Source organism: Perna viridis, chromosome 1 (assembly GCF_037379345.1).
Source record: "Perna viridis isolate PV_CMFRI_1.1 ecotype Kerala chromosome 1, ASM3737934v1, whole genome shotgun sequence".
Taxonomy (NCBI): Eukaryota; Metazoa; Mollusca; class Bivalvia; order Mytilida; family Mytilidae; genus Perna; species Perna viridis.
Genome location: NC_142445.1, coordinates 10142072 through 10158837, shown reverse-complemented (window position 1 = coordinate 10158837; position 16766 = coordinate 10142072). Strand labels below are relative to the sequence as shown.

Genomic DNA, 16766 nt, shown 5'->3' with positions numbered 1-16766 from the left:
GATTTGGGGTTTAATATTTCAGAATTTTCTTGGGGGCATGCCCCCAAGCTCCCTAGCAAATTTGGATCACTTAGTGATCCTCACTGGTGATTCTTTCAAGAATTTTTTTCTTTAAAAATAAAGGAAAAAGGTGAAATGGAACAAAATTTACATTTGTGTGTGAAGTTGGAACAAAAATATGGTTTGACATTCAATTTATACATATATTTTTTGTATTAGGAAAAAAAAACAGTTTTTGATAATGAATATGAAAAATGCAAATTTATGTGTGATCACAATTTTATTTTTCATCATGTAATCTTTGAAATTTTGTTTATTCTACAATTTTCGCAAGAATAAAAAAAACCTCCATTGCTGACAGCACTTTGATTTAAACTATATGTCAGTGTAAGTTCTGTCAAAATAATTGTGGATGCAATGAATTAGAAAATCAATTTGTTCATGGGTGGTATAACTACAGAACATGCCATATTCTAAAATACTCAAGAATAAAGAGCTTTGCCAAGCACAGCATTACATGACGGCAATATTTTGAACTCTGTTCACACTTGGGGCAAGTTTGGACATGAAAATAGTTTTTGACACAGAGACAGTTCATTATGGACACTACAACTAGCTTAGCCTCATTAATACACAGTATTTGCACAAAATTTAAAAAGGGAGCTTTGCTTTAAGGGTGCTGATCAAACACCTTTGCCCTCTATTCCTATCTCTCAAAAACTGTCCTCTGAAATCTGAATTGAAATGTAGCCTGGAATTTTCATGCAGAACTTTATATATATATATTAATTTACTCACTTTAGTTTTGAAGTGTAACAACTTCACTTTCAACGACGACGAACACTAGCTCCAAATCAATGGTACAGCTATGGGAACGAAAATGGCTCCTTCGTATGCTAACATCTTCATGGGTAAATTAGGAAAATCAAATAATCTCAACATTTTTATCGAAACCCCTCTCTTGGTTTCGATTCATCAATGATGTTGACATGAAATTGCCTGAGTCGAAACAAAATTTAGACAATTTTATCACACATGCCAACAATGTTCATCCATCAATCAAATTCACCCACGAAAATTCTGACTCAAAAATCACATTTTTGGATAGTACTACGTTTGTAAAAGACGGGGAAATGTCCATGGATCTTCACAGCAAACCAACTGATAGTCACCAATACTTATCTCCCAATAGTTGTCATCCAAAACATTGTACTAAAAGCATACCATACAGTCAGGCACTTCGAATTCGGCGTATTTGCTCATCAGACGATACCACCAACAAACGTCTAGATGGACTCCGTGGTCATTTTTTATCGCGTGGCTATAAATCAACAGATATAGATCGGGGATTTGAACGTGCTAACAACTTGTTGTTACGATCATAGAACATAATAAAAACTGGTCAAAATGTAAAAGAGTATCTCGGGAAAGCTTAATTAACGAGAAAACATAATTCATTTTTAGATCTTGGTCTAAGGCCGGTACAGCACTATATGCTATACATCAATACGCCGTACTACTATATTAGGACTTTTTTTTTGGAATTGTTTTCCACAGTTAATTTTTACTTTTAATTTTGATAAAAAGACCCTCTGCTCCTTATCAGTTGCATATGTGAGAAAGGTACAATCACCCACAGCGTATTCATATAGTTTAATGAGTTTTATGCTGAAGAAGGATAACTGATATATATATTGGAAAATCTTACATTCATCAAGGAAATTACTTTAGCTAAAATTGCTTTTATTTGAGTATAATTATTGTGTGGAATAAATGCTCTTTTAATTTTAAAATAATTTCTGAATGTAAATGCAAATTAAGTTTTGGACAGGTATGAAACTTCTGGGAAAAATGTGAAATGGAACAAAATTTATAAATGTGGATGAAGTTGGGTACTAATTGAAATAATTTATTTTCATTTAACATTCTGTTTATACACATAAGGAAAAACAACGGTTCTAAATAAAATGGGAAATGCTAATGTATGATTACAGTTTTTTTTTACATCATCTTATGTTTTGAAATGTTCATGCTACATTTTTCACCAGAATCAAAAACCTCCAGTGTATTAGCACTTGTGTTTATTTTTTTTGTACATTTCTCTAAGAAAGCAACCAAATTTTACACAAAATGAATGAGTTACCTCCCTTTTTCGGAAACTTTAATTCTCTGTAACCGTTGCAGTTAATCAAAAACCAACATTCAACTTTGAGAAAGAATGCATTTGCTGTATAAAATAGATGAAAACTTTTTAAAAAAATTGTCATGTGCCACCCATTGCCTGATTTTTGCATAGACGCCCTCTAAACAGAATGAAGATATTAATAGGATAATTCATTGTGAAGAGTGAATAACCAAAATATGATCACGAGTGCCGAAGAACCCTTAGATTTAACGAGCGTTTCAAACTTGTGTGCGCACGTTTCAAACTTGTGTGCGCACAAGTTAAACCTTTCTGGGCTCTTGGCACAAGTGATCATTTTTTTGGTTTTTCATGTTAGCCAATTGATTATCCTTCTTATAACTTAGATTTCCTCCGTTATTCGTTGCTATTTTCAACATTAATTTTGAATTTTATGGTGGATTGATATTCGTGTTGTGTCGATTTTGTGGGAGAAAGTCCGCAAACAGTGAAATTACAGAATTTATTATACAATGTAAATTATCGAAATGTTTTTACACAGAACATTCGGTAAATCACCGCTATCTGTGTATTAAATTTGTTTATATATCCTGTAGTGACAAAAGGTGTAAATTCTGCGAACAGATGCACCAATCGTCAACATTTACTAGCACGTCACGGGGAAACGTTACAAAATATTTTGTAACGCACACTGCAAGTTGAAATAGTGCAAATGTGATATATTTTACTTGGTTGTCCCATCTGTGACCTCCAATATGTTGGCGAATCCAAATAACCCTTTCACAAACGTTTATATGGACACAGGAGCGACCTTACAAAAAAGCCTTTACTTCCAACAAGTCAACATTTTAGGTTACCAAACCACGATCTCGCGGATTTCAACAAAGTGTAAATCCTAATCCTGGAACAGATATGGAGAGCTCAACGGAGGTTGCAGCGGGAAGGGTTCCATGCCTTACATCCACACGGAATAAATAAAGAAAAAACAGTCCTTCCATTAATGTATACATGTAGTTCATTTTCTCTACAGTGTTTGTTAGTGTTTCTAGTTGATTTTTTTTTACAAAGATCAAGATCAACTCAAATTCGGATTCCAATGTTATACTTTCGACTATAGTTTTAATACGTCGCAGGTAATCACTTTATGCCGCGAGTTGTGTTCGCGTTATTTTACCACCATACACACTCAGTTTGTTCTTAGCACTGAAGATGGTCATAAGTTGACCGAAAATTTAGTTCGTTTATGAGCAGGCGGTGTTGCCACAGATGTCACAGCGGTACGAATTCGAGTCCCGCGGAGGGAACGACAAAAAAATTGCTTTGCGAATTTGACAGTTCTAAGATCGTTGAGAATTTTTCAGACCTTGTTATGCTTATATTATCTTCCCTGTATCAATTTGATCTGATGGAGCAGTGTAGCGAAAAGAGTCGTCACATTTTGAGACGTATACATGTATGTATATTGATTTGTTTTGACATATATCGTTAATTTGATCCTCTATCCTACATAACGCCTAGATGAACTGTCCGGTATTTCAATACATAGTGTACTAAGTTAAAGCCCTAGATTAATCGTACGAGGAGGAACGACCCGGCCAAAGAAAGCTATATTTTTATATAAAGCCTAGCTGGTCGAGTGGTCTAGGGCACTCGACTTAGTGCAAAGGATGTTGCCATAGATGTCACAGCAGTTGAGTCCCGCGGAGGGAAAGACAACAAATTTGCTTCGCTTGGGAATTTTTCAGACGTGTATATATATATATATATATATGTTAAAATTCAGAAGATGTTGAGTTTATGATAAGTCAACAAGAGGTAATTGAAGACAGGGTGATATTATTATACGTCCGTGAAGTTTTCAAGTAAAAGAAATTACACCAACAAATTTTCTCGCGCTCAAAAAGGAATTTAGCCACTATTATACACAATTAAGTACCAGTCCATTTCAAGTTGTCATTGCCAATTATAAAGTAATTCAAGAAGTAGAAAAACTCACCGGACAAATGATGGTTTTTCAGTCTACATAATTATGCCATATTTTCACACAACAAAAGTCATTTCTTTATTCAGATCGGCACTTTGAGAAAAACATGCATTCATCTCCCACTAAAATCAACCAAATCAGGAACAATAACTCTTGCAAAGTGTCAATTTCGTGTACAATCTATACAATTTTTATCTCGAAAGCGCAACAGCCAAATGAAAAACTTCCGACTTGTTATGTGATCAGTAACTGTTTCTGAACAAGAAATAAAAATGAATTTGGTGGGTTTTTGATAGGCCTCCTGTTTATAAAGATTGCTACTTTTTAAGCATAGTTTTTTCTTGTGATGAACTTTGTTTTGTATAAACATGTGATTTTTAATTGTAGACAAATATATTTGATTTCATTTGACTTTTTTAAGTTTATTCAGTTAAAGAATGTAGTTTTCTTTTACTTTAACAACCTGCTTCTACTAGTACACAGTATGTTTGTCAGTAGTAAATCCATACCTGACTGAAAACCCATATTTAGTTGGCTCATTACATAGGTAAAAGATAAACCAATTTTGATTAACAAACCATAAATTACATATTATGGACCTGTTTTTCATAAACAAATGATGTAGATACTCTAAAAATAAACAGTAATAATAATAACACTGCATTGAAATATAAATAATTTGCATTTCAACTTGTAAAAATAGACTGAGATTTTCTTGAATTGAGATTTTTTCCCCTCAATTTAATCTCTAAGTTAAAATGAGTATCTAAATGATAAAATAATGTAATGCTGTAAAGTCACTATTTAGTCACTTTATGGCACAAAAATGTAATGTGGAAAGTGGTGCTCCCAATATTTAACATTGGTAGATATCTATGAAATTCAGAAATAATGAAAAATGACCAAGTTTTAGATAATGGTGCAGATGCATCTTCTTAATAAAACACATATGAACATCAAGAAATAATCAAATTTAAAAGTTTAAATTGAATTTCAACAACAATTTTATATTAATTTAGTTACCTAATTTTGTTTAATTAGATAATTTTGTGATGATGTTTGGCAGCTTAATCCAGGTAATTTAACTTGTATCAAATATCAAAATATATATATACTGAATGGGATCTGTCATTTTAAAGTAGGGGGAGTCTTGCAAAAGTCTGAATACAAATGCATCACTTTTCACAATCAGTGTCACTACCACTTTTGTCAATACCAGAGTCTGTACCATTCTCACCATTCTGTGTCATCAATTTCTTAGCAGCCATTTTTGTGAAGGATTGTGGGATAGGATTAGCTATGGTTTGATGTTTATATTCTAACATCATGTGATTCAAAGGTGCCAGACCTAAACATGCCCTGAATATGTTTTCAATACAACACCTCTGTTTAAATAATGCATTAACAACTGGTGTTCCAGTGGGTACTAATGGTGCTTTACATAAGTAACTGAGGATTGTTAGAACACTATTGAAACTCTGGAAACTACTGTCATTCTCAGTTCTAAATTGGATTCTTTCACAAAGTTCTGCAATGATCACTAAATCTAGAATAAGAGGACTAGCTAGCAACGAGTCTTCACATGTGTTGTGTATAACCAAAGTGTTCTTGCCACCCATCATGATTTCTGAAGTGTATTCATCCATTGCACGTTTGCTGTCTCCTACATAAGGTACATATTTGATTACTACACAATGATCTGGTTTCTTCTTGTCATCATACAAAATGTCATTGGAATCCACCATATCATCTACAACATTGCTCTTTGAAATCTGTCAAAAAAAATGAGTTGTTCAATACTATCATTCATGCCTTACATTAATCACAATGTATTTGTTTTTTCCATGATAATGACATGTCAATTGTATGCATTATTGATTGGTTTCTGGTTCATTGTGGTACATTGATCTCCATGGATTCAAATCAAAATCAAATTAAATTTAGGCTGCAGATGGCAAGTTAGAACTTATAATAGTTTTGATTTTTTCAATAATACAAAATGACATGTTTTTATACTTTCTCAGTAGTGATTGGTCTACTTCATCGGGGGGGGGGGGTAAATCTTATAAAAATTAGTGCTGTAAAAAATTTGGTCAATTTTGCATTGTTTAATTATTTTCTTACCTCTTTTGATCTGAAGGTTTGAGGAGCTGACAAATTTTTGCCATCATTGTTACCAAGATGATTATAGCTGACAATAGACACAGGTTTAATTCCAGCACTGACAAGAAAGTCTACCAAAACAGATTTTATCTTGGTTTGACCAGACTTAAAATCATCGCCAGCAATGAATACTTTCTTTTTATTGGCTAAGTCTATCACCCCTGGTACAAAGGTATTCTGTGGTGAGCCATTAATGTAAGTTACCTGGAAATAGAACATGCTTTTTAAATTTTGACCTTTTTTAACAGGTGAATGTAGAGGCTTTTGCTTGACCTGTTCAGATGAAAAATGACAGTGAAGATACAAATGTGGAGATAATATTTGAAGCAGTCAAATTCTGATATGAAAGGCGTAGTTATAATCCCAATCATGGCGAACGGTCTAGTAAATAGCAAGCTCTTCATATAGTATATGTTCAAGCTTGGTTTGGTAAAAAAGTCCTCCTTTCTTACTAATATCATTCCGTTTTCAGTTAAATTTTCAAAAAGTGACTGAACTGTGATTTATGTGAAATGGTGCATTTAATATAGTCATAATTCCCACTTATCAAAGACACTTTCATGGCGTATTCTCTCTTTTTAAACACTTTTATAAACTTACTCCTTCTAAAATCGAAGCCACCGCAAACAACGTTGAGGGTGATATTTCTGTATGTCCTGAGTTTATACTCCTCAGTACGTGATCAGCGGTGTCATTGATGCCTGGTATAATGTTACTGTATCTCTCTGTATTGGCTGTCCACAGTATTATAACTTTATCAACCCCGCTCTTTTCCTTGAATTCGCGGATGTCCTTCCGTATACGGTCCATTTGTTCCTTCTTGCTACCAGTTAGTACATTGTCTGCCCGCTCCTCTTGATTTGCAGCGATGAAGTCTGGTATGTATATCGACGGCCGTGGTTTCATAGCTTGCATGTGTGGTTTGAGTTGGACTTGCAGGTTGTAGTCCAGAACTTGAGCTCTCTGCATAGAATCTGCGATGTTCATCGATGAAATGTCCCAACCTAGTTTATTGGGAAAAAAATACTCTACTGAATGCCAAAATGTGACAAGAAGTAAGAATAGTAATGACTATTGAAAATATAATTCTGAGTTAGAGTGAAATCATGAAATAAGGAACGAATGTTTACTGTTGCATGTGCTAATGCAAATAATATATTTTACACGGTGTAAACCTCTGCCAAAATCACCAGCTTCGTATTAAATACTATGCATGGCGCCCGTCTGTAAATTGTTTTGTGGACACTCTTAGAATCGGCATCCTTCAATGCAATCTGACCAAACTTGAATGATAATTATGTACTTAGTAACCGCGCATTGGAAGAATTTCGGATTGATATTGCATACGACGAGGGCATAACTTTTTGAAGGTTTTAACTGTTCTGAAGTTGGCATTTCCTTTAACTGCTGGTAGTCCTTTGTTTGCGCATTTGTGTAATGTATAAACAGTTTTTTTTTATTTATGTTTTAACAAGGGACTCTGAGCTTTTTTAATTTTTATGTATGTTTAATTGTGTAATTTTCCACAGTGACCAGTTTTTAAAAGGGGAGGGTTGTGATCACACCTAAGTACTTAATCATTGTCATACACTAATTTTGCGCCAGTTTTGGTCCTATGTGTGTCTTGTTTCGTTTTCACTTCACTTTTTGTTGGAGGAGTATATAGAGGCAACTATTTCGCCAACTTGTGTATAATGTTGTATGGGACCAGCAGCAGCCTGCCTAGTGGTGTGAGGCTCATGTGTGGCCTTGAGCCTTTCATCCCGATGGAGTTGTTGACACTTCGACATATTCACCTCATCCATTCTCCTTATATTAGTTAACTCTAAGTCTAGAACCTCAGTGGTTTCCGAGATGTAAGCGACACACATACATGTAGTTTAACATGGCTCGTAGGTGAATTTTACATGGAAAAAGGGGGCTAGTGAATTTGGCCACATTTGCCTGGTATTTAATTTACATTTAAGAGATATTTATTAATGAAAAAAATGAACCATAACATATGACTTGAAAATCACATCGTTTCAAATAGCATTTATTGATTGATTGTAAATACTATGTTATTCATGTTGTCTAGCAATTAGCCAAATAAACATTGGTGCAGCCCTTTAAAATGGCATTTCTTCCTAATAATCGATCACGGTGAAATGTCAAATCATGAATGGATATTTATAACTCGTTCTAGGGTCAATAACTAAAACATTTAAATTGCTAGTAATATATTTCTTGTATAAAGCAATGAATAGTTCATCGCCAAGTCCATTCATTATTTCCAAATCTGAACTTCAGTTGGCCTTAATAATCCACCCAGGCCTTCTCGAAGCATATTACAATTCACTGTGTATTTCTAAGGGCGGTAGATTTAAGTATCGACATTTCATAGTTCTACATAGTGACAGCCATGTTAGGTAAAGAACACTATCAGGGTGTTGGTGATTGTGCTATTGGTTTTCTAAGGAACTTAATCGTGAAAATAAGTTACTATTCCATGGTACCATTCTTAAAACAGAATTGCATATACATGAGTATTTGTGCAAGAGAGAATATGACGCAAACTTGCTTTAGAAACTTACCATCTATAACAATATCGTTTGGGTCAACCATTGGTAACATATCTTTCATTGGGATGTAGACTTCGCCCTCGGGTCCTGTTCCAAGACTGACTGTACTTGCTTGTGTTATTGACCCAAAATAGTTAGCTTTATGTAATCCCTCCTTTGTGTGCCATGACATTTGATGTTTGTTAGCCAGGATGGCGGCTGTAACAGTTGAACCATTATTTCCACCCCACCCAACCAACATGAGACCAAGTTTTGGTACTTTCCTCTCTGTCCTAAATGTATATTTGGTAGTTTCAGGTGTAACGTTAATCGTCCCGTCTCGCCCGGTTAGGACTTGAGAGGTATGGTATTCATAATTAGACTCAATGTATTCTTCCGAATAGTTGACGTTTGGACTGTTTATTTTCACTTTAGCCATGTCTGATTACTTAAGAACTGAAATAAAAAAAAATATGCATTTTAAAATCAGAACACAAATTGAGACGCACTGAAGCACTGACGTACTGTGGTATGAGGGCTCCGGTAATAATACTAACATTACATTTGGGCAACAGATTCTTTATGAAATTACTTGAGTTACATGTAGTGTTTTGAAATAACTTACATTCACACTGAACGTTTTAGGTGTAATGTTTGTTCATATTCAAGTGTATGCATTTTCATGTTTCATATATGAAGAACATGTGAACATGCGTTTAAGCTCATTATTTAAACGTGTAACTTAGACTAATAATACTTGAGGGTAATTCCATATTAATTAAAGTTATATAACAAAAATAGAACAAACCGGTTACAATAACTTTATAGACACGAATTTATTATATATGTTTATACAGTACATAGAGTTACTTTACAGACAACACATGCATCTCACATACTCGTCTTACCTGCTCTCACTTGGAAATTCTTAAATGAAATGAACTTTTTATTGGGGTTATTCGGTTATGACAACCGTGTGGAATATTTTTATTTGGTCAAGCTTGCTTGATCATGATCAAAGTCCACATAGAACCATACATCGTACGACTTAACTATTGAAAACGTCTGTTGTGCTAAGAACCAATGAGAAACGTACACCCGGTAGTTGTAGCATGAAAAACACGCCTTTTTTACTATAAATAACTGACTGAGGAAACATCATACAATCTTACATTGATTTATTACAATTCCATTTAAGATATAATAACACAGAAACGCACGAATTTGCAAAAATAAAGGGTCGATTTCGGAAGCAGTCGTGTAATGTACCCGGTGTGTTATCACAGTGCATACAGCTATTCACATTTGAATTATGAAAAAAAACGTTGTTGTCATGCTGTCACTTCTGGTATAGTTAACAATGTACCGAGCTTGTTTTATAACATTTAAGTTTGTTAACTGGTCGTACAAATTGATCGTTGCACATGCTGGTAAATCGTGGGAATTATTTATAGTTAAAGGCGGTGTATTTTCATGCTACAACAACTTCAACAAACTTTCAAAATAAAAATCTTTAGCAAAGGGGATGAAGTAATTTAATTATCTATTTTTCAGACAATGCAAAAGGTAACAGTTTTCCCTGCATATTTTAATCATGACACGAACATTTTAAACTAGTCGGTGCTTATTGTACAGGAAACCATGCGAAATAAAAACCAGGATTTGGTCAAAATGTTCATATAGGGAGTCCGATATCCGGCTTTCCTTCGTTCATTTGCTGACATTTGTTCATTTAAAAAATCAATTATGGGTACGCCTCCTGCTGGAAACTGTAGTCTGTATGTATTTTCCCCCTTTTTCGATGTGGCATGGACACTCTCTTCTTGATACGCCAGTGCTAGTAATATACCACAGATGATGCTATATTTAATTTTTAACTTGAAATCTCTCGTTCGACAGTGTGACGAAGGAGATAACACGGGGCCATTAAGAAAACAGAACTCTCGCATAATGTGTGACTTGTGATATGAAAACTCCATACGAAGGTGCCACAGATGAAAGGGAAATGAGAAGTCATTGCGTTTGTTGTATAGATTAGTCACAAGTTTTCCTTTTCCACCGACCTCAGAAAGCAGGTCAAGATATGAAGTTGACTTCATAATGTCTGGTATTTTTATCCCAAGTTCTTCGGGGTAAAAATATGATCGTTTATACACAACATGTCATCTGTATAGCGGAATCTGAGATCAAAGGATCAGGCTAAACGATAGGTTCCTTCTTTTTTGATCAGGTCAGCTATGAAGGTCAGCCTCGTATGAGTGAAGTAATAGATCATTGAGTAGCGGAGCACAGTTTGTTCCCATTGAATACCGACAGTCTGTTGAAAAACACGTTCACCACACTGGGTAAAAAATTTCCAGCATTTTGATATTATAACATATGTTTAGATTGAAATTAATATTTTTTTGTACACGCATTATAAGTGTTTGTTTAAACCCCATTTCGTCTACCATATATCGCATACCCTATATCACAAAAAATAAAAAATAAAATAAATATCTAAATATGTTCAGCTTCACCAAATGATGGTAAAATTTACATTGAATATTTCGGATAACCGATATCCTTCTTCAGCATAAAACTTACAAAGTTCAGAGTTCATAACATTGATTCTGAAGCTGAATCACAAAAACTAGATACGAATTAAATGTGAAAAACATGTAAGAAAAGTCAAAATATAGTAGTGCGGCGTATTGATGTTTAGCATATAGTGCTGTACCAGCTTTAGACAAGAACCTAACAATGAATTACTTTTTTCTCGTGAATTCTATGTTTCTAGAAAAGCAGAGGACGTTTACCTCACCGGTACACTTGGTCCATGAAGTCCTAGTTGCTCATTTACCTTTGTTACTTTGTATGTATTATTTTGGTTATTTTATGTTCTTTGTTGTGTTTGTCTGTTTTCCAAGTCTGGTCTTTGTCCCTGGATAACATTCTTTTTATTTCTGCTAAAATCGTGGTCCCTTTGATTACTCTTTCTAGAGCTTTAGACTTTCTAGAGCGGTGTTGCCATAGATGTCAGAGAAGAGAAGGCGTTCGAATCCCGCTGAGGGGGCGACCAAAGTTGCAACCTTGCGTCGATTCTAGAGTTGTGGTGTAGCTAAAAACTTGACTATATATATACATGCATCCTTGTATTAACATTCTATGTTGATCCCCGCCTTGCGTGCTGTGTATCTACATAGTGCATAGTAATGAACTAGCAAGCAAGATAGTAGAGTTAATTGCCACATCCCATTAGACTTCTTATATGTATTATATACTTGGTGAGGCTGTATTTGTATAATGTTGCAGATCCTCTATACTGTCTTACCCGATACCACCAGAGGTTGTCCTATTCATTTACATCACGCTCTAGATTTTTTTTACGAGGAAGTAGCTCGGTTAACGAAAGCTACAATTTTATATAGCCTAATTGGCCGAGTGGTCTTGTGCGTTGGACAGTACAGGCAGTGTTGTCATATATGTCAGAGAATTCATCCTGAAGGAGCGACCAAATTTGCTTTGATTCTAGAGTTGGGGTGTAACTTAGGCTTGATTATGTATGTTTATATAAATATATATAATTTTTTTTTACTGAATCGTTTTTTACTGCGTATTTGAATATATGCATAATGTTTTTGAGTTGGTATTTCAACTCAGTATGTGAAGTAGTTAAAAAAAATCTTAGACCCTTGATGTTATTGTATTCCGACAGGGACTTTATATTACACAAATATACAATCACTGATTTCCGATAATAAGGCCAAGTAAACTTAAATGATAGATTCTCATCTAACCTTCACAAAAAATATGGGGCGGGTGGGGAATTTTATTTTTTTATACTTTAATTCTTACCAGATATTTGCTAGCCTTATTTTAGCCATTTGAAGTGTAGATATGTTATAAATTCATAGCCACATTAGTTTCAGAGAGGAAACATCGCTTTAACCAAGAAATGAAAAAAAAAAAAAACAAAAACAAAAACAAATCCTGATTTTGAAATAAATTCCCACCTCTTTTTTTTCACCTCTTTCCTTTCATCTGTGGCAACATCCCTTCAGCACCTGTGTTCATATCACAACTCATACGTTACGCCTGAGCTTGTCGAGACTACGCAGACTTTTTGTATCGCGCTAGAATTCTAACAAATAGGCTTCTGTAGCAGGGTTATGTTGCTACACGATATTGGAGCCAGTTTATCAGAGCTATAACAAACAAAAACTTCATTTAAGTTCCAAAATAAACATGGAAGCTTCAAATATATAATCTGCATCTTCTGATTTAATTTATGCAGCTCAAGTTGATCCGGTGAATCCAGACGGACGGACGGGACGGACTACTATAGAAACTGAATAAGGATCCCACTGATAGGAGCCAAGGAAGGCCATTTATGGACGAAAGTCACATTATTTATAACAGTTCCTTTACTTAAGATGAAATTTCGGAATATTATGAATATCATACGTTACCCAGCTGGAAAATTGTATCTGTCAACGTTTTCCCATTTCACAGTTAACACAATGTAATGGTCGTCATCGCTCATTGAAGTCACTGAACGAGATTCAGGCTTCAATATATCTGGATAAGGTGGCGATAAACTTTCTGAAGATTCAGTTATTGATTTTGATGAAGAAGCCATTTTGAACTTCGAGTTCGTGCAAAACAAACTTTCAGAGAGTAAAACGTAAACGTATGTATACGGAAAAGTACAAAATTTCCAGGAATTAATGGTTTTGATATCGCGAATTACTTTATGGTGTATATTGGAGTATCATTGTGTATTAAAAAGGATTTGTCATTGCATAAAACCTTTATTTCATCATTAAAATGTGTGTTTTTATTTTTGTTACTTTTTCCGAAAGTACGCAACTGCGTATTTGCGTATGGGCAGTACGCCCCTGGAGGGGGCGTACGCCCGACACGCCAGTCCTTGAATCCGCGCCTGCATGTCTGGTCTTTGGCCCTGGATTACATTCTTTTGATTACCTCTATATAACCTTGGTTCCCTTGATTACTCTTTCAAACAGACTTTTTTATCTCTCGAATGATGAGTCAAATTATTTTTGTCTACATTTTCCAGAAACAAACTTCATTCTTACGTCCCACAGTAAATCAAATGATTGCTATACACGGTATATCAATGTCACTGTTAGTCATGATTTTTTGTTCTACGTCACGGTAGAACAATTGGGGAAACCCTTTGACTGACGTCACAATAGTTCCGGAATTAATCTTGACCATGTCAAGGCCGTTATCGAGGGGCACGTGAAACACTGGAGTTTCAACGTAAATAAGATTGTAAAAGTAAGAATACCAATATGAAGTATCTTTTAACTATTACGAAGCTTTCGAGATAGATTAAATACTGAAAGTAGGTTCGTGTAAGAATCTCGTGAAATTTACTATACTTGTCTCCTATCCCAACGCTATAAAATCTAAGCTGATGACTTATGTTCAGATATTTGCATTTTTGTTGTAATAATATACGCCTGCAAACAAAAATAGGGGTTATATAGAAATCACCCGTCTGTCGGGACACGCAAAGGGAAATCAGACTTCAGAGTCCACATATGTGCAATTCTTAAACTGCTCTAAGGATTTTGATGAAATTTTACATGAAGGCTGGGCACCCTGTGTAGATTTGCATGAAGGAATATTATAGTTACAGGGGCGGATCCAGGATTAGAGTTTGGGGGGGGCATTTATTGAATTAAATGCAGTGCAAAGCAAGGCAAAAATAATACGGGGGGAAACTTGTGGTAAAAACATTTTTTCTTTGTGATTTAGGTGGGGGGGTACGCCTGGTACGCCAGTCCTTGGATCCGCACCTGAGTTACTGTTGGAAGACTCCAAGGGGAGATAATTGAATTTCAAGTTAGTGGTTATACTTTTAATTGCATTTGAAGCAGGGGATATTAGTACTTGTCTGGTTTATTTAAGTTCCTATGGTATGCTCATTGTTAACACTCAGCTAAAAATTTTGACAAACCACATTCTTTAGCCACAGGCACATTTCACCAAAAAATACACTCTTCAATAATATGAGATAGGTGAAACCTTGAACACTCCAGAAGAAACATTCTTCAGTAATATGAGGAAGGTGAAGCTTTAAACACTCCAGAAGATACACTTGAGTCCTTTCATATTTTTTGTCAGCCCTGTTATTATTAACCTTCAAAATAGTAAAATTTTTTGTGATGTACAGTTTTCGTTGTCCTTATGCATTCTCCTTAGTCCTGTTGTCATGGTCTGAAATATGTATGAGCTGGATGCCTGGCATTAGTAAGGAACTGTGGGTTGTCATGGTCCAAAATGTCTTTGGGTTGAATTGTCAGGTATTGATAAGCTAATAATGTCATTTTTGTAAACATTCAGGTGCCATGTTTTGACCATTCCTATCTTAGAAAAAGCCAAGATTCGATTTGTATTTAACTATCAAAACTTGCTATTTTTTCATTAACTGGTATGGTTCCCAATTGCATTTACCAAGTATACGAGAATAAAGTTGCCATGATGCTACATGTATGTATAAGCTTCCGATTTTGCATGCGATAAAAGTGTATTGGTGGTTTTTCTGGCTACAAGTATACTGAACTAGTTGATAATACAGCCATTAGCACTCTGGAAGGGAGAGTAGGTGTATAATAAAGTCTCTTGGGGAGAGGGAGGTTTTTTCCCAAACTACAAACTAGTGATGCTGAGTTGGAAGTGTTTTTGAAACTGTGCAATCCTATTTCATGCATATATATTCCTGTGTAATGGAATTCAGATGAACAAAGTGCTACTATCCTTATCTCTTTTTTGTCAAATGGTTAAGATGATAATGCAATCATATCAAAAACCTTGGCTGAAGTTCATATCCAAAACCTTGGCTGAAGTTCATATCCAAAAACCTTGGCTGAAGTTCATATCCAAAACCTTGGCTGAAGTTCATATCCAAAAACCTTGGCTGAAGTTCATATCCAAAACCTTGGCTGAAGTTCATATCCAAAACCTTGGCTGAAGTTCATATCCAAAAACCTTGGCTGAAGTTCATATCCAAAACCTTGGCTGAAGTTCATATCCAAAAACCTTGGCTGAAGTTCATATCCAAAACCTTGGCTGAAGTTAGAGTGTAGTAATGACTATTTTATTGTGACATATAAACCCAGGAAAAGAAATTAGCAGTAGACCAAGGACAAAGTCTATGTAAAATTGAGCCAGTATATTATGAAATCGTCTCAATTTCCTTAGAAATCTACAGTGCGGTCTACATAAAATTATGGTGGGTCTATGTTGACCAAGAATTAAGTTTCTAACAATGTAAACATAAATTTGTTTCTTCACTTTAACTATAGTATATCATATCTTTATAAAATCACATTACAACAATGTACAAAACACTTCCTATAGATCTGAAAGTAAATAATTACTCAGTACATAACTGAAACATACTCTCAAAGAAATTTCGATTATCACTTACGGCACAGGATCCTGAAATCTGATCAATTTTAGTCTCATGTGTTTTCAGTTGCATCAAAAAAATATTCATTTGTACTTTGCTTTGGTAAATTTGATCAGTCATAGTTACTAAAAATGTATTGAGTTAGTTCCCTTAGAACACTCCTAGTTTTTAGTGGAGTCTTACGTTGCTCATTTGCTTTTGTTACTTTGTATGTATGGTTTTAGTTGTTATATGTTCTTTGTTGTGTATGTCTGTTTTCCATGTCTGGTCTTGGTCCCTGGATTACATTCTTTTGATTACCGCTATAACCTTGGTTCCCTTGATTACTCTTTCATTATGAAGTGTCAGAATATATAAACCTACAAAAATTTAGTGCCTTATTACTTGTAGAAGAAGATTTTTTTAACATATTTATTTAAATTTCCCAAGGTCCCTTTTGTAAAACTGGAAAGAGGTTTTCCATTTTTTATTTAAAAGAGAAAAGCTCATTCTTTGTTACTCATGCATCTG

At 34.8% G+C, this 16766-nt stretch overlaps 2 protein-coding genes across 6 annotated transcripts in view; one reads left to right on the top strand and one right to left on the bottom strand.

The window, feature by feature from the left end:
- Positions 1-4533: 4533 nt before the first annotated feature.
- On the bottom strand, positions 4534-9820 carry LOC148627174 (inositol-3-phosphate synthase 1-A-like). The gene is made up of 5 exons (XM_088569117.1): positions 9739-9820; positions 8864-9286; positions 6891-7294; positions 6252-6494; positions 4534-5899 (listed from the first exon to the last, which is right to left on the bottom strand). Exons 2-5 carry the CDS (start codon positions 9267-9269, stop codon positions 5303-5305), a joined length of 1650 nt encoding a protein of 549 aa, XP_088425243.1. The 5' UTR covers positions 9270-9286; positions 9739-9820; the 3' UTR covers positions 4534-5302.
- A 4203-nt stretch (positions 9821-14023) lies between these two features.
- Positions 14024-16766, top strand: part of LOC148627173 (protein kinase C delta type-like) — a 65153-nt gene continuing 62410 nt past the window's right edge. For 3 of the 5 annotated variants that reach the window (XM_088568973.1, XM_088568929.1, XM_088568954.1), the window contains exon 1: positions 14024-14116. The gene's annotated coding sequence lies outside the window, so the exon portion shown is untranslated. The remainder of the gene's footprint in view (positions 14117-16766) is intronic. The other 2 variants (XM_088568991.1, XM_088568981.1) reach the window with 2 other exon arrangements.